At 49.5% G+C, this 17797-nt stretch overlaps 1 protein-coding gene across 4 annotated transcripts in view; it reads right to left on the reverse strand.

Moving 5' to 3' along the window:
* AFAP1L2 (actin filament associated protein 1 like 2) overlaps positions 1–9669 on the reverse strand; it is a 55461-nt gene extending 45792 nt beyond the window's left edge. For all 4 annotated transcript variants that reach the window (XM_042863712.1, XM_042863714.1, XM_042863711.1 and 1 more), the window contains exon 1: positions 9591–9669. In XM_042863712.1, the coding sequence (XP_042719646.1) occupies positions 9591–9606 (16 nt within the window). In that variant the 5' untranslated portion in view covers positions 9607–9669. The remainder of the gene's footprint in view (positions 1–9590) is intronic.
* Between the last annotated feature and the right edge of the window lie 8128 nt (positions 9670–17797).

Consider the following 17797-nt stretch of genomic DNA (forward strand, 5'->3'; position numbering starts at 1 on the left):
CACAGATTAATCCCTAAGAGATCTGAGGGAAGTCACATTACTTGGAATATTTACCTTTCAAATGGGGAAAACACCACAAGATGCACACTTTCTGGAACATGAGATAAACGAGGGACTTTTTTCCCTGTTTAATTCCTTCTTCTCTATACCTTGAGTCACCTCGTCAAACAAGTATCTCATAACAAAGCTTGTTACTACCAGGGAAGGCTAGAATGAGGGGTAAGGCAGTCCTTGCTGCCAGGTGACCACAGGGGACCTGAACACCCTGAGCATCCCAAAGGAGCACACTTGATTGGAGCATCACTACCCCATGGGCTTGATCTCCCAGCACACTGCTCCCCTTGCTCTCTGGTCTGCCAGTGAGCAAAAATTGCCTGGGCAGAAGCTAGCTAGCAGCTGTCTGCCAGTAGGGTGGGAAGGAGAGCAAATGTCAAAGATGAAGCAGGCAAGGAGGTGGGACTGAAGGGTTGGGCAATCCTTCTCAGCAGGAATAACCTGCTGGATAGCAGGAGGTTTCACAGTCTTTCTGTGTCAAAGAAGTCTCTATCGCCTACTGCATGCAGCCACTGAAACCAACAAATAAACGTTCTCTGAGGATCTCCCTCAGCTAGATACCCGCGTGTTCTTAACCTGCAGAGGACAACAACAGCTCAAAACATACACTGAACGCAGAGTACAGCTGCAGAAATGCTGAGCACCAGTGACACTTCTGCACTGGGACTTGCCAAAACCTTGCTGCCTCACACCAGATGTGTTTCACCACATCCCCCGGCTCCTGGCCACGCAGCACGCTGACCCAGCCACCCAGCCCCATGCATGCCTGCGCATCGTGGCCTGCGCTGTGACCCAGCCCAGGTCCAGCTGTGTTTGCTTGGGCAGCTGCGGTGCCACAAAATACAGCTGCATGGATCTGGGCCGGACACCTGGCTCCGAATGAAAGCGTCTCAGTAGCAGGAATTGGCCATCCCTGCTTCACACAACCAGAGCAGACGCTGTGACCAGTCAGGTCTCACCGCATCTGCCTTCTTCAGAGAGCGGTGGTGAAGGAGTTGCAACAAATCAGGGTGGCAAGGCAGCAAATGTGCATTACAGAGTCTGACTCAGGTCCAAGAGACCCAGATTTCAATCCTGGCCCCATCTCCAGCCTGAGCTGCAGTGCAGGAAGTCTCTCCCCTTCCTAGTTTGTCCACGTTGCTCACTGCTCCCATCGCTCCAGGAATGATCTTCCCCCACCCCAACCCCCTCCGGCTGCAAGAAAGCTCTTGGCAACCAACATCACAAGTGTTTTGTTTTGTTTTTTTTCTTTTCCTTTTGTTTCGAAAAACTTCCACACTTCATTTCAGACATTATGGTTTTCATTTTCACATAACATACGCTGTGACTGACACGTCACAGCCCAGATCTTAGGGCTTTATTTCTGAATTCACTATAAAGAATTGCTTCCCGCTACTGACTGAATCATCTCTTCTAGATCAAAGCTGCTCCTGCTCAAACTGAAACAGAACAGTTTGGCATTTGACTCTTTCATCTAGAAGCCAGCTCTGTGCTAGGCAGCAGCTCCCTTTACATATAAAAAAGGGAATATTTTACTTCCTTCTTGCCGTACTACGGCAGAGCAGGCCTGCACTTTTGGGAACAGTGCAGACAAAAAGTGAATGTATGAACAAGGGAGGGAGATCTTATGGGCAAGCACTGAAAGGAAATTTGAAATTCCAATGCAGAATTTGGAATTAGCAGAAGCTTTCAGGAGCTCCATTTCATCACAGCTGAGCAGAAGATGAAGATGTGGAGCACTGACGGGGTCCCTCAGCAGTGGGGCTTCCGGCCCTTGCTGAGATCTGTGCAGAGGGTTTGGCTGTTCCCATACAGCCCATCCCCAGTGTGCTCAAGCCTCCTCGTTTTTTTTCACAGTCCAAGGAATTATGTCTGGAGGAAGGGTCAGCCATGCCTGTGCTCCAAGCACCCGGAAGCGCCGGCATTTCTGCGGGGTGAATATGCTCCCAGCTCTGCATTCCTCCTGTATCACACATCAGCTTTTGTTAACTTGAAGGTTTGATTTCTCGGTGTGCCAAAGCATCTTAACAATATTTCTGGTGCAATCAGTAAAGGAACCTATCAATAACAACTGGTTAAACTTTCAGTAAGCTCAATCTAAACCTCAGATCCAGTCTGACCCTTGCGGTCCATCCATCAGCTGTGCTGGAGGGACACAAGGAATGAATTTGGCATTTCCCACCTCCTCTAGATGTGGGCCAACAGACATTCATGTTTGTCAGGAAAAACAGGAACATATGCTGAAAACAGAGCATTTCCAACAAAAACCTCCATCCAGCATGGGAACAAAAGCAAACCAAGAAGGTTCTGCAGCTAATGAAGAGTGACGGTGGGAGGCTGTCTGACCAGAATTAAACATTATAAGGATACCTTAAAAGAGAGCACTGGAGTACCATGCTCTCACAGAGCTGTCACAGAGACACGAAATATCTGACAGAAGAAAGAACATGCAATTTGGAAGTGGCACACAGCAGCTGACAGATTTCATACAGCTGTTTCACTCAGTTTCACAGAGACAGAACTGCCTACATTAATGGCAGCAATACCCATCTCATTGCATGCTCAGCATTAACGGGACACCCTGCATCTGCTCTCAAAGTCCTCACTCAGAAACACCCCTCTGTGCTCCCTCAGTGGCTGTGCTCCTGTTTTTCCCCAGGCTTTCAAACACCAGTGACTTTGGTAGGTGATCAGCACACGAATAAAAGAATCATCACAACTGGAATGACACTGGCAGCAAATAGCGCACAGAACCAAAGGGGGATGTCATTATTCAAGCCGAAGAATTGAAGGAAGGCTGACGTAGCCAACAAACACAGAAGTTCAATTCCATGCTGTTTAATGCAGGGTTTCAGCCAGAGGCAATCCTATGGAGGCTGCCCCAGGAATAGAGGTGCCCAAACCCACAGCCATACCCACTTTCCCTTCCCACAGCACCAGTTTTTCAGGCTGGGCACTGCGTGGAGCCCACTGCACTCAGCCACAGCAGTACAACGTAACTGCTGCTGCTCTTTTTGCTTTGAGGCTTGGAAAGCTATCAGAACTACAGATAAATCATCCTGCTGTTGGGAATGCTGAGGCATCCCGGGTCGAGAAAGCATTTGTTTCTCTTCTCAGCCAGACATGGGAATTCAGGCTTTATAATGTATAACTTTCAATTGCCATTTTGCTTCCCCTCACACCACCAACTCCCACTTCAATTTCCAGAAATAGACCTCTTCCGCACTCAAAGAGAGCATCTGCTTGAGCAGCTCGAGCTGCAAACTACACTCACTGAAGTTATCTAGCACAAAGTGCTAATAGACACAGCCTTGGAGCAACTGCATCCTCACCCAGCTCTGCTCCACTTCACACGCTGCCAGGAGACACTGCCAGTATCACACAGGGTAATCCATTTAGATAGATTTGATAAGGATTTTGGCATACACAGGGGATTAAATCAAGACCCTGCTGTGCTGGATCTCGGACTAGCTGCCACAATCTAAGAGTTCAGATGACAGACTGCATTAACAGCACCTCAATATCTGCAGATCAGGATCAGAGGCAGAACTACAATTCAAAAACCCAGAAATCAGGAGTGAAGCTTAGCATAAGAAACACACTTCAAGACTGACTTACTGGATCTGGGGAACTTTCCTAGAACTAGTCCCTATGGCTCAAACAGACTTAGACACAAACCAAGCCACACCTGCAAGCACTGATACATTTATGGATGCTTGGATCAGTGACAGCACACTGAGGCAACCTGTACCAACAAGGCAATAATTCCTTTCAGCAGTCTTCTCATCAGGGGAATGGTTTCAAAGCTGCAGTAAGAGACCTAACTGGTGTGGCACCTACGGAACTGGTAACATCATCAGCCAGCACCACTCGTGAACTGAAAGATGCTGTGCATGTGTCCTGAATAATGACTGGAAAGAGGAGATGGTATAAAGTTGAAGCAGCAATGAGAACCTGTGTTTATATAAAACAATACCATGCTTAATTGAAGAGTAAATCATCTACAAGCACTGCTTTGCTAAGTGGTACAGTAGCTGACTTCTGTTTGGCATTGGCGAGAAGAAATGTGACCTTTTGGTTTTGTGTTTAGGTGAGTGCACATCTGCTGTATGCCTCTGAGAATACCTGGCGTGTGCACAGCCCTCACCCTGCAACAGCACAGCTCCTGACTGGACAAAAAGCTGTGCACGCAGATTGGGGACTGTAGTGGCTGAGCATCACCAGCACTGCACTCTGACTACTGCTCAGGGAAGTGGGGAGCTTCGAGACGGGGGAACATCCCAGATCCCACAGGTCACACACAGCTGGGTGGGATCCACACTGCAGTCTGTGCTTCTGAAGTGAGGTGAGGAGGATGCTGCAGCCCATCCCTAACCTGGCTGATGGCAACAAGGTGAGGAGGGCCCAGCTGCTGTATAGGTGGAGCCCGATGAGCCTGAACAGTTCTCACATGGGGCTGTTCATACCTCATCAGCTGCCAAGATCAAGCAATCCTATAGCAGATGTGGAACAGTACATCATAACCTCAGCTCTCTCTGATTCTGTACGCACCAGGGCAATGGAGAGGCCTGAGATATATGACAGTAAAAGCAGCAAAAGTTTCCACCATTCAAGATGAGCAGGCATATTTTTAGAGGCTGCAGTAAAACACAAAATATCCTTGAAAACACCAGATTTATGCAGAGGAGATAGGACGTGCTCCTCAGCCAAACTGCAGGGATGGAGCAGCTGATGGGGGTGGACAGATGGCTCCCAGCTGTCACAAGCCCTGCCACAGCCTGGCATTACCACATTGCCACTTCTGCAACCCTCATTTTTGCACTTGCACACTTTCACAGCTGCAGGTGGTGGCCAACTATACCCATTGTGACCATGCACCCATTTCCAAAGAGCATCCCTGCATTACTGCTGATTTCCACTCACACACAGTGGGACCATTGGAAGTCAGAGCTGTTTGGCACCATGCTGACTGGACACATGCACTGTTTTGCTCCAACAGATGACAAATGGATGCTACTGGAAGCCGGTGGGGCTGCAGCTGGCTCCGTTGCATTCCTCAGCCCAAGGAAGCTCCACGTTTCAAACACATTTGTGGAGAGACGTTCAGCTCACCAGTGACATTGCAAAACCCTTGGGTAACTCACGTTCTGTGTGAGCCAGCTCTTTCTTCCCAAGCCTTAATACCTCTCATGCTTTTCAGTGATAAATAACGATGCGATCTGCAGAGCGATTCTGGATCAGAGATGTGCACGCAGATACCCTACCTCAGCCCACGGGGACCTGTGCACACACTTCCCCTCACACCTGCCTCCAGTAGATCAGCCCCAGGAAGGAGGTTGTACTCTCACTCCCCATCAAGCCCAATCCACATGAGAAGGGTTGGACCCCAAGCACAAACTGCAATACACTCCTAGCTTGGACCCACCTTGCTAGAAGCACTGCTGCCAAAGCGTTACGCCAACAGCTGCCAAGAGCATCCAGGCTGCTGAGCAGCCCACCTCTACCCTCCAAACTGACTCCAAAAAGACCAGAGCCATTAATTATTAGTGAGATGGAGAGACTAAAGATATTTTTAATCCCAAGTCACAAGAGAAAGAGGAGAACCACGTGCAGCACCCCGTGCTGGGGGCAGTGGCTGCTCCCACAGTCTCAGGGGAAGGTTTAAATTCCTGCACGCAGAAGGAAGCCCACAGACTGGGCTGCCAGCTGGGGCTGGTGGGTCTCTGCTTCCCAGACTTATTGTAAGCCTTGCGCTGCTTTCATCCTAAGCAGATCCAAATGAAACAGGGGGGAGAAAAGACAGTAGAAAAATTTTTATGCAAGACAGAGCATAGTCCATCCAAGGAGGGGACATACAGGCTTCTATTAAATCACAAGCGGCAAACACATGCATAATGTGGGAGTCTCAGCCTGATCCTATAATTCTGAGATATTTACTTCCAGACAGAGCTGTTTATAACTGAAGACAATGTTGCCATACATCAAACCATCCTCAGATGTGCTTTCTATGGAATTTTGCCCACAAAAAAGTCAATAGGTCAGTGGAGGAAGAAGAAATAACAGGAAAAAAAAAATAGTATGCTGCTGACGCTGACCTGCACATTTTGGATTTGAGGCCAGAGTGCCCAGTGACAGAGCCAAAGTGCCCCACTCGTGCTTCCACCACCAGCAGCTGCACTCAGTGCCTTTTAGCCCCACTCCTTGCCTTTTGGGGTTGGTGCAGGGCTGAAGCTGAATGCTTATGACTTGCCCCACAGGTGCAGCACCAGCTTTTATTTCACTTTAGCCCAGCAAGGAGCAGGGCTGGCACCAGCAGCATCCTGGAGTCAAAGCAGACAGACACCCACAGGCTACGCAGGCAGACCACAGCACAACACACGTCCTGTCTGCTGACCTGGGAGCAGAGCAGTGGTGACTCACCTGCCACCACCAGTAAACACCAGCAGGCAGCCCGTCAGACTGGCTCCGGGACCATGGCAACCCAGTTCAGTTGCAGGCACTGGTCCCTTTGCTTCAGGGAGCATTGCCTATGGCCCAGTTGCTCATGCTCTGCATCGCGATTAATCACAGCTGAGTTCTGCTCCTCACAAACATCCCCTACAGCTCTGGGCTCTCTGGTGGCTGGTGCCTGAAGACACGCTTCCCTGCCCTGGTTGGCTGCTGCCCTTCAGAGGGCACAGCAGGTTGTTTGGAAGTAGGTAGGAAGCTCTCAGGACAACAGCATACCCGATTTAGAGTAATTGAGATTGGAAAAGACCACTAAGAACATCCCGTCCAACTGTCAACCTGTCACCATCATGCCTTCTAAGCCACATTACTCAGTACCATATCTTTGCATTTCCTGTAAGCCTCCCAGGGACGGTGACTCCACTGAGCCCGGTAGAATGATTGGGAGGAATACATCACCCACATGCAGGGGAGCTTGGGGTTTTGGTCCTGAGATTACCGTACTGCTCCCCCATCCTGTCTGGAGCTGGAGCCATGCTGCAAGAAGCAGCAGCACTTTCGCATAGGCCCTCCCTGTGCTGTGGGCACTCAGTGAAAGTGACTGGCACACAAAGAACTCATTCACAGGGATCCCATGCATGCAACTGGAGCAGAGAAGGTGTGTGAAGGGGTGAGAGCTGCCCCACGCAGGAAATAAACACCACACAGACACCAGAGCAGCAGGACTGAAGGGTACTGCACCCTCTGCCCATCTCTGAGACAGAAATATGACCCTGGCACAGTGATGGTGCGTGGGATGGCTTGGCTGGAAGGGCACAGCAGATGTATCACTGAGACAGGCTGTGGTTTCTGTCCCAGAAATAGGTTTCATCTCCTAAATCCCTGCTGAACAAATGACTCCTGTGCTTGTTTCCCTCTTCAAAACCCACTGAGGTCACTCACTCAAGGAGTTACTCAGGACATTAATCAAAGAGGACCGAGCCCAGCAGCTGAGCACTGTGTTGGGGTTGGTACCGGGCCCTCACCACTCTATTTTCTCCAGCTGCCAGGTGCACCAGGACGATTAGCTGAGCACAACAGCTGTGTTGGTGCTCAGCTGAAGAGAAAACACAAGTTTGTATGGATCACATTCATTTGAATCATTTCAATTTGAACTCTGATTAACTGAGTTTTCTAGAGGGTCTCAGACCATTATCATGGCTCTTATCATTGTCTTCTCTACTTCACAGTTTAATCCTAGTCATATCACCGTGTATTTTCAAGAACTTGTTAAAAAGAACACGTGCACAAAATCCCAAACAGGCCCACACCCAGATCTCCTCCCAGTCCAGTCACAATAGCTAGCAAGCAAACACCTCATCTTCCTACCAAGTCACCCCTTTAATCCTTATCTACAGCACCAATTGGCTCCTGCTAAGACCTAACAAGTGCCAAGGAACTCCCCTGTGCAGTTGTCCCCACACCCCCATTGGCATGGGCTGGGAAAGGAATGTAGCTCTGAGGAGGGTTTTTACCACCTGAGTCCTTCCCAGTGCCACCCCATGGGCCGCCAGCCCCAGCTCACACCCATCCGGCCCCACACGTCTGTCCAACTGGATTCCTGTGGTGTGTCACCCTCTGAAGCAGCAGGGACACCTGCGTGCCAGCTGGGAGCCCTGCCTGTACTTAAGGAAAACAGCATTGCTGTCTGCTGATGATTGCAACCTTCATTTCCAAGTAATAAAAAGGACCTTGGAGTCAAAATCCTCCTCCCTAAACACCACTCTGTTGCCTAACAGTGCCCTTTGCCTCCACCCATCTCCAGCATCATAGCATTTCCCTGCACGAGCACTCTGTCCAGCCAGTGGCACAGGCAAAGCTCCCACCACCCATCCCCACCAGCACACGCTCCTCTCCCTGTGCTCACTAACTGCCACTCATTGCTTTCTCCACCTGCTCCTCAGTGCCCTGCCTCACGTGTGCCCTCTGCACTGCCAGCAGTTCCCACCCTCATGGCTGTTTCCCTCTGCACCCTCGTTAATGCTGGGCTGGCTCCCACGCACACACTCGCTCCCATTGGCACAAAGGCATTAGCAAGCCCCCACCATCGCAGCACTTGCTATTCATTCCACATGTGCAGAACACATCCCTGCTGCTCTGAAGAAGCAGTGTGCATATTTAAATAAGACAACATACAAAACATAGCTGAATCTTAATGAATCTTTTGCTTTGCTGCTGGAACTGAATGGAACTGTGTAGATCCTGCCAGAATTAGAAGAAAGAAAAAAAAAAAAAAAAAAAAAAAAAGCTGCACAATATTTGACTTGTAATATCATCTTGAACGTCAGTCCAGTAGCACGCTGCTGTTGTGCTTATTGGGTTTGTAAAGCATCGATTGTAAACGGGAACCAAAATGCAACAGGAGGTACAGTGCTGGCTGTGTTGGGGTGCTGCAGGACTCGTGCAGCTCAGGTAGAAAACAGAGATTGATTTCAGCCAGTGCGATACCTTGATATTATATGAAGCCCTACTGAAGAAGGATTAGAGGAAAAGGGATATGAATTGAACGCATCTGCTGAGTTTCAACCACATCTTGCCAACTGGAGGAAAACAAACGCAGGCACACGTGTGCCGAGTTCCAAGTCCCCCTCACACCTCCAGGCGTCCCGAGGAGGGCGGCGGTTTCGGCAGAGCCCCGTTTACACAGCGGGTCCCAGCGCCGGCTCCGCTCTCCCCAGGAAGGTTAACACGAACAGCAGCGGCCGAAATGGCCGAGCGCACCCGAGTGCGGGGCTCTCCGGCGGCTCCCAAGGCGGGGAACTTTCCGAGAGCCGCCCGCAGCCTTTCCCGGTGCTACGCCCGAGCATCGCTGCGCAGGGAGGCAGCGGGCAGGCTGCAGCAGACAGACCCCGGCAGAGCTTTCGGACGGCAAAAAGGGTTCGACTTGCAGCTCGCACCGCCCGGCCCCACTCGTGGTTTTCCATCCCCACTGCGGTTCTCCACTCGCGGGCACAGCGATCCGAGTCCCCCACCAGAGATCGTTCCCCTCCGACGCCGCTCCCCAGAAGCAGCAGTAGACACAGACACGGACACGCGCGGCGCCTCCTCACCTTTATACTTCTCCATAGGGGCCGCGGCCGGGGCTCCCCGGCGCTCCGGGACACGGCGCTGCCTTCCGCACTCAGCACCGCTCCGCCGCTCACCGCCTGCCCGCCGCCGGCACCGGATCCCGGCCCGGGCCGCCCCGCCCCGCTCCGCTCCGCCCCGCGGCTCCGAGGTGGGGAAGCGGGGAGAGGAGCTGCAGCCGGGCCCGGCCGGGGGCAGCTCCGCGTTGTCCCAGAAGAGCGGCGCGCCCCCGGAGCTCTCCGTGCCGGGATGGAGCAGCCGGATAACGCCGTCCCTGGGACAGTCCCTCTGTTGTAGCCCCGAGGCACTGAGCCCGTGCTCTGCTTCCCAGTAGCTTTGCCGAGGCCGGGGCTGCTTCCTGCACAGGGCTGCTCTCCCAGCGAGGTGTCCCTACGGTCATAGGATCATAGCGTGGCTGAGGTTGGAAGGATCCTCAAAGATGTCCCAGCCCTGCCCTGGGTTGGGTGCCTCCCATCAGATCAGTGCCCAGAGCCCCATCCAACCTGAGCACCCCCAGGGATGGGGCACCCACAGCTCTGGGCAGCACTGCCAGTACCTCACTGCCTCTGTGTAACGAATGTCTTCCTAACTCATAGCCATTCCCCATTGTCCTGTCACTGTCAGACTGTGTAAAAGTCATTCCTCCTCCTGCGTATAAAGCTCCCCTCAAGTACTGGAAGGACACAATGAGATCTCATCTAGATTTAGATTAGGTATTAGTAAGATATTCTTTCCAATGAGGATGATGAGGCCCTGGCAGTGTTGCCCAGGGCCAGGCAGGGTGAGCCCTGGGCAGCTGGACCTGGTGGGTGGCATTGCTGCCCACAGCAGGAAGGTGTCAGGTGCCTTCCAACCCAGGCCATTCCATGGCCCCAGAGTTACAACAGGCAACGTACATGGAGACTTCCAGTAGAAATCTTCCAACTCCACAGAAGTTTCAGTTAGGTTTGACTTGTCCCCACACTGACAGCTGAAAACTAACTGCAGTTTTCAAAACCCAGCTCTGCTGCCCTGAGCTCGCAAACTCCTGAGGCGTGCCCGTGCCTCCAAGCAGGTGGGTACTCACTCTGAACTCAGAAAGCATAATGAAGGATAATAGCAGTTAAACAAACTAATTAAAGATGATGTGAAGCATCAAGGCAGCAGATACCCGAGATTCCTGTCTTTGGGCCCCTGAGCCCTTACAGCCCTGCTAGTCCCTGCCACCCCTCTCCTGGCTGTGATGAGGACACTGACACTCCACAACTGCTTCGAGGGTTTGATAAAATTGGGAAATGTACACAAGGAGCCAATATTCCCAGTGTGGGTGCTGACATCCTGACATTTGCTTCTCTGCCCAGGTAGTGCTCACATTTGTGTGCTGGTTTTCACGCTGGAGCTTCTTGGAATCAATCAGGTGACAGCCACCTACCCATGTAGTTCTTGCTTTTTTTCCCCTTGTTATTAGTGATGGTTATTAGCTATAATTAGTATTAGCAATTACTTATTTGTGACAAGCTTTGAGGGCCAAGATCATCCTGCTTGAGTTTTTGCTTAGGTACTCTGCTGTGGCTTTCAGTGGCTGTGACAGACACCTTTGTCTCAAATTAGTCTTGGTGTACCACATAGATTCTGCCTCTCTGGCCTTGCAGACTCTCATTTTCACACTTCAGCTGGATGTGGAACAGAGAAGCAGTTGAGTACAGATGCAGAAGCCTAAGCAAACTCCAAGATTTGCTAAATACTTTGTGCAGAAGCACAATCCCAGTCTACTTTATTCATAGGTGACACTAAACGTTTTTGTTTTTTCCCAGACCTGCACAACACGTTCTCCTGACTGATACAATCAAAGGCCCTCAAATCAAATACATCCCACATGAGACCAGCTGCAGGAAATGTCATTGCCAGGTGACTTTACTGCAGAGCTGTGCTAAGAACCCTGCTTACGCACTCAGGAGCTTCTTTCCCCAGAGGTAACATTTATGGGTGCTTTCAGCAAATCAGAGCTGTCCTTGCTTCCAGGGAAGCACTGGGAGCCTGGAAGGGCTCAGCCAGTGAGGAAGAGGCCAGAAGAAGCAGGGAGGCAGATGGGTCCTTGCTGGGATAGCGTGGTGGTTGCAAGCAAACCCATGTGGTGGAATAGGATTAGGCTGCTGGACATGAACCCCACATTTCAGAAGGCCTGCAACCATCCTGTCCATGGGTGACCCCTCTGAGGCCTTCTTGCTTCCCTGTGAAGTGCCTCATGATTTTGGCCATAAAAGAGATGGTCAAATCCTCCCCTAGCTTAAACCAGCCTTACACTGCTGTCACTCTACTGTCTTCTCTCCAGCCATTTCTGATGTTCACCTCGATGTAAGGCAAGAAAATCAGCCCTAACAGAAACAAAACCAGAGTTGTTCAGCTGCTTGGATATACAAAAGCTTTGAGGCTGATACATTCCAGCAATGTTTTGGATTCTCTCGAACATTAACTGTTTCAAAAGAGCGTGGCTGGGAAGAGTGGCTGGAGCAAGGGGAGATTTCCCATTAAGGACAGCAGGACCAGATGTCTTTTTGATGAGCTTCTCTTGGCTTCCTATTCTCTGACATTTCCTTTGCAGTTGTTGAGTCCAAACTGCTTCCAGAACAAATCACAGAGAGCATGGATGACTTGCTTTCCCTTGACAGACACAGTACCTAACTTCTAGCCCAAGTGCGAGACATGCTGAGTGGACAGTGTACTCAACAGCCTGGGCATTTGTCCATCCCAGAGCCATTCCCTCCTTATACTTATTTTGCATTGCAGGTCCTTGTTTGTCTCCAGGGAAGCCCTCAGCTTTCCTTTTGCAGTGTTAAATACCACTAAAAGAAGTAAAAAACACTGTTTTCCCCTCCAAACTCCATATGGGGATGCTCCCACCAGTTGGCCTTGCTGGGGATCAATACAATGCATTTCAGCACATAATGCTCACAGTGGAACATGTCTGTAACTTCCCAAAAGTTTCTGATACAGATTCTTGATACATAATTAGCCGCTATCTTAGTTTTTGAGGGGATGAGATATCATGGCTTTCAAATATTAGAAACTTCAACTACATGTGTGGATTTTACTGGTAAACCGATGTGAAGCAGCCTCTCCCAAGTACACAAATAATATGTGGACTCTCAAGCTGTCAGTGAAGGACTCACTTTGACAGGGCTGACCTTTTAGCATCGTTTGGCACCACCAAAACTTACTTGGTTTTCTCAAAATATGGGAAAACACTAATTTCTACATCTTGCTACATTTTTGCTGGGGTTTTTCTTAAGCCTCCCCCATCATCACCACAGTTCGTGGTCTGATGTCAACTGTAGGCTCACAGAAGGCGGTTTATTCTGGCATTTTCCCCAAATGAGGTTTTCTTCAGTCCGTCTCCTTAGCCTGAGGCACTTTCACCCAGCCAAAGTCAACAAGCAGGGCACATTTTGGAGGTCAGTGCTGCTGAAGTGGAGAAGGAAGAAGCCTAGAACTTGCATTCCCTGCAGGAGAACACCAACATGCTGCATGTTGTTCCAGGGCTGATCAGGCACTATGGAGGAGTCCAATACCCAGACACCAGGTCAGCTGTTAACATTACTTCATGTCTGTCGCACTACCTGGCAAAGTGGAAGCAACCACCAGCTAGCAGATCTCACCTGTGCCAGTGCAATCTTACTTTTTTTTCTTTTTTTCCTGTGAAAAGAGACTTTAATTACGAATCAAGAAGCCAGCCCCAGAAAATACCAAAAGCACAGTTTCCCTTTTCCCACACAGACCAGTGGAATTGAATTTCTGCTGCCTTCCCGACTATCATTAAGCATTCTGTTTAAATAGGCTAGCTTCATGCCATCCATAATGAAGTTATAGTGCATTGCTCTGTTATGAAGGATGAAGCTGTTGTGTCCTACGGGGAGAAAAATCGCTGTAATCCAACTTTCCTTTTGAAAAGGCCTAATGTATCCACATGAGATCTTCTGGCAGAGACAACTGAGAGAATATAAATAGAAGCTTAAAAGAAGAAGGAGGGGAAGGGGAAAATAACTCCGACAGGGCTGAAGAGCTGAAATTCGCAAGTTTAATAGGAAGATGGATGACTGAAGAGCCTGTTCTGTGGCACAATTAGGACTTTATGCAGGCCTTTTTCAATTATTTGTAGCTGACAAAATATCGCACAAAGGCTGTTTCACACTGCAGGCCAGGTGCCCAGAAATGGATTTTTTGGAAGGGGGTGAGGGGATGACACTGAGAATGGCTCAGGGGCACAGGCCACAGGGGTGGCCACAGGCTGCCCCACAGGCGATGGTGCACATCACCCCATATACAAGTGGTAGGAGCAGTGTCCCACGATGCCCCAGCTTTCCAGGCCCTCACTGCCCTTCCCCAAGGAGCACAGGGCTGCAGCCATCCTTGTAGGTCACAGTAGCGTGCAGTAGAAGATGGTGAGGAGATGTGTAGGTTCTGCTACAGGATGAGGTTTCTGCTAATGGGCAATTCTCAGGTAAGGAAAGTACAGCAAGAGATTTTTTCTCAGTGCCTCTTTGCAGCTTGCCTTTCACTGCATTTCTCACTGGCTACCCACCAAGCACTGTGGTTGTTACTGCACTGTTTCATACCACAGCTCAACCAGCAAGGAAGGTTGCTGAAATACCTGCACACATCAGCATGCAGCACCTCCAGCACTGAGCAGTGGTGATAAGCAGTAAGCAGACAACTGCAGACCATGTTCATGAGGTGGCATTTGTTGGCTCCAATGAAGTTGACAACTACTTCATTTTTTCTTCTTTTCAAAAACCTGGCCAGCAAGGGGATTCAATTATTTTTTTTTTCCCCCAGGATGTGGTGATGTAGGAAAAACAGCAAAAGCCACAACGTAAAAATAAAATGCAGTTTTAGATGATTCTGAATATCTGGCTTCCCTCTTCCCCCAGTATCTGCACTCTTAAATGCATCACTGATAGGAGAATTATTCATGTAGTAACATCAATAAATCTTATTTAAAAGTCTTTTATAGTGCAATCCTCATTCATCTAGCTGGGACTTCTCTGTAAACGGTAATTAGGGTAAGAGCTAACTGAGATACCGCAGAGTTTGCTCCTGGCAGTCATTTAACATCAGCATGGCATCAAGGCTGTAAAGTAGGCATTTCTCAGCAGCAGTTCATTCATTGTAAAACCTGTTTTTATTATTGGCTTGTCTCCTGTTTCACAGCAATCCCTTCGGTTCATATAAAGACTTCAAAGCATCAGTGTCAATGAATTCCTTGAATGGAGTCAGCTGCATTTTATTTCTTCTGCAGTACATATCCTACATCCAGAAGAGCCAGCCAAGGTAGAGCACTGCTTCTGGCAGCTTGAGTGGCCTCATGCAGAAAATTGGTTCTACAACCAATGGTCCTCTCTAGAACCTGGTGCCACGGGGGCTGGGATATCCCAAATAATGGGATAATGAGTAATGGATCTACTCCCAAGTATGGTATGCCAACCTCCAACAGACAGCCTCCGAGTCAGTCTGCGCCTGCCAGACCTGATTTGCCCTTTGGTGTTTCCTCACTATTTTGCCCCAGGATGCAGTGTTAATTTGCATTCAGCCCCTCACAATTATGGGAAGCAGGATTTTCAGTAAGAAGAGTTCTACTCTGCAGAGACCACCTTGTCCGAGGTGTCTCAGCAGCACTGTCCAGTTTAGGCAAAGACAGTGTAACACCCATCAAGGCAACTATGCTGAGCAGAGGCCCTGCCTCATCTTCTGGCCTGAATGCTAATCCAGCATAGACTGTATGGGGCTCAGAGCTCAACCCTTTCTCCTTCCACTCCTGCACCCTTCTTAAGGTTGTCATAACCCAACATGACAGGATGGAGACTCTACTTCAGCAAAGCCCCTTGCAGAGACAGTACTGCAAGGACAATGCACAACATTCAGAGCTTTCTACATTAACATATACGATGTGAGCCTCAGCCTGCTGTCCCACAGACCCTGCTTCCATTGTCCCCACATTGACTGGAGCCTAACAAGGTAAATGGAAGAAGTAGGCAACAGCTTCTGGCCACACTTGCTGATGCACCGTTCACTCAAAAGCCCTGGCTGGGGTTAACCTGCCTTGCAGACTGGATTGAGTCTGGGCCTGCATCGTGGCTCTCTTTGGCAAAAACAGATTACAGAGATTATAAGGGAAACCTGAAGCCTAGAAAATGTCAGTGACTTGTCCAAGTTCAGAAAGCTACAAGCACTGAACTTATGTCTCCTGACTTGATGTCCAGTCACAAGATGGGGAGGCATATCAAAATGGAAAAAATAGACAAGGGAACTAAATTCCTTTGCACTGGAACATGGTCCTGGTCTCCAGCAGCAGCCAGAAAACAGGATAACCCATTAGAACCATGGTTCTTCAAATAGTGCCAGTTTGCCTGTGGCTTACTCTTGTGGTGATACAGCCATTTCCTCCAGAGGATTCAAGACAGTGTTACAGTGTTGTTTTTAGTCTGTTTAGTCTTGCTTCCCTTGCTCAGCCTGGGTCAGCAGGTGAAATGCTCCTGGCTTTGCAAATACATCCAAGTCTGGTAGAGTGAACCTCAAAGATCTTGGAAACGATGGTACCTTTCTTAATGACTGCTCAGTAGTAGAAAGTGTGACTGTGTCAATGGGCTGCAGAGCTAAGGGAGGGCCCTCACCTGCCCTCTGACACTGAGCTCAGGATAGGGCGCACACATTATCCCTGTGCTCTAACACTCTCATACCCCACTACCCACTTGTGCCTAACCCTATTCTTTGTGCCAGCACAACTGTTTTGTGAGGCGACTGTGTTTGTCAAAGCAGGGAACCAACTCCATTTAAAAAAAAAACCAAAAAAGCACAGAACAAAATAAAAAATAAATATTTTTCTAAGCAGGATCAGTTCCCTCATGTCATGGAAAGCGACCCACAAACAGTCCTGCTGACATATCTGATGGCAGGAAGGAGCTGCGAGGGCGTGGGAACACCTTGGGCTGGCTGAGCAGCCCAATCCTAAGCTTGTAAAACCACAGCCAGAGGAGGGGCTGCCCTGCACTGCCTCGCTCCTCCTTTCCCCCCCAGCCCAAGGGCCTCCGTCACTACCATGGCTACATCCAGCCTGGGACGTACATTTCAATTTGCAGTGTGTATATAAAGGAGAACTGGAAACCATGACTGTCTGAGACCCACCTGACCTTTGGACGTACAGTGAGCTTCCTGTTCCAGTGCTGCTGGCTCTTTAATCTCCAAGTCCTTAGAAAATAAAAGTAAGCTTATGTGAAAAAATGCTTTGTAATGGGAACAACTTTCCTCTCTCGCCCTCTGACTGAGCCATAGAAAACAGTAAATATCTTTCCCAAGAGTCCTTTCTTACAATAGAAAAATGGCAGGCGAGATTGAAGTTTCATTTCCCAGCCTCAAGACTCAGCAGCGGACAGCAAAAAAAGTACAGAAAAACAGCGAGGGAAAAAACCCAACTGCTCTTGTTCATTTTGAGATGGGGAGAGAGCTTCTGTGACAGCAGAGCAAGCCACACTCAGGAACTGGGTTTCTTTTTGTGCGTGAGGAAGTGGTCTTGGACTATACACTTGACAGCAAATTAGCACTGACATTTGACTTGTTTTGATCTGAGCTATTTACAGTGCTATTATCTGTGTGTTTTTGACATGCTGTGAAGATTCCCATTGCCAGATGCCTTGGGATGCTGTAGGATGCAGTGCATTCCTCAGCCATTACTCAGGGGTCATAAACCTCACATTATTTGTGGGGAGGAGGGGAGCAGGGAAAAATGGGTCTAACAAAATAAAAAAGAGAAAGAAAGGAAAAGAGAAACCTGGGGGCTGCTGGTGGGGACCTCCATGGTCTGGCTGGCCAGAGATGTCCTAGGGCTGGCACCAGATGGTAACTGCTCCTACGAGGAAGGAGCTGAGAGCTGGGAAGTGGATTTTTCATGAGTGAATTTGAAAAGGAGACTTGATTTTTTTTTCTGTCTCTGTGGTTGTGAGTGGACAGATCCTAGAAGTACAGGTTGCCCAGAGAAGCTGTGGATGCCCCATCCCTGGAAGTGCTCAAGGTCAGGCTGGCTGGGGCCCAGGGCAGCCTGGTCTGGTGGGAGGTGTTCCTCCCCATGGCATGGATGTTCTTTGTGGTCCCTTCCAATCCAAACCACCCAGTGATCCTCCTCCTCAACTGAGGGCTGCACTCAGATGATCAATGGCCTGGA

The sequence above is a fragment of the Lagopus leucura genome, unplaced genomic scaffold (assembly GCF_019238085.1).
Source record: "Lagopus leucura isolate 7727_CA_CO unplaced genomic scaffold, USGS_WTPT01 Super-Scaffold_741, whole genome shotgun sequence".
Lineage (NCBI taxonomy): Eukaryota > Metazoa > Chordata > Aves > Galliformes > Phasianidae > Lagopus > Lagopus leucura.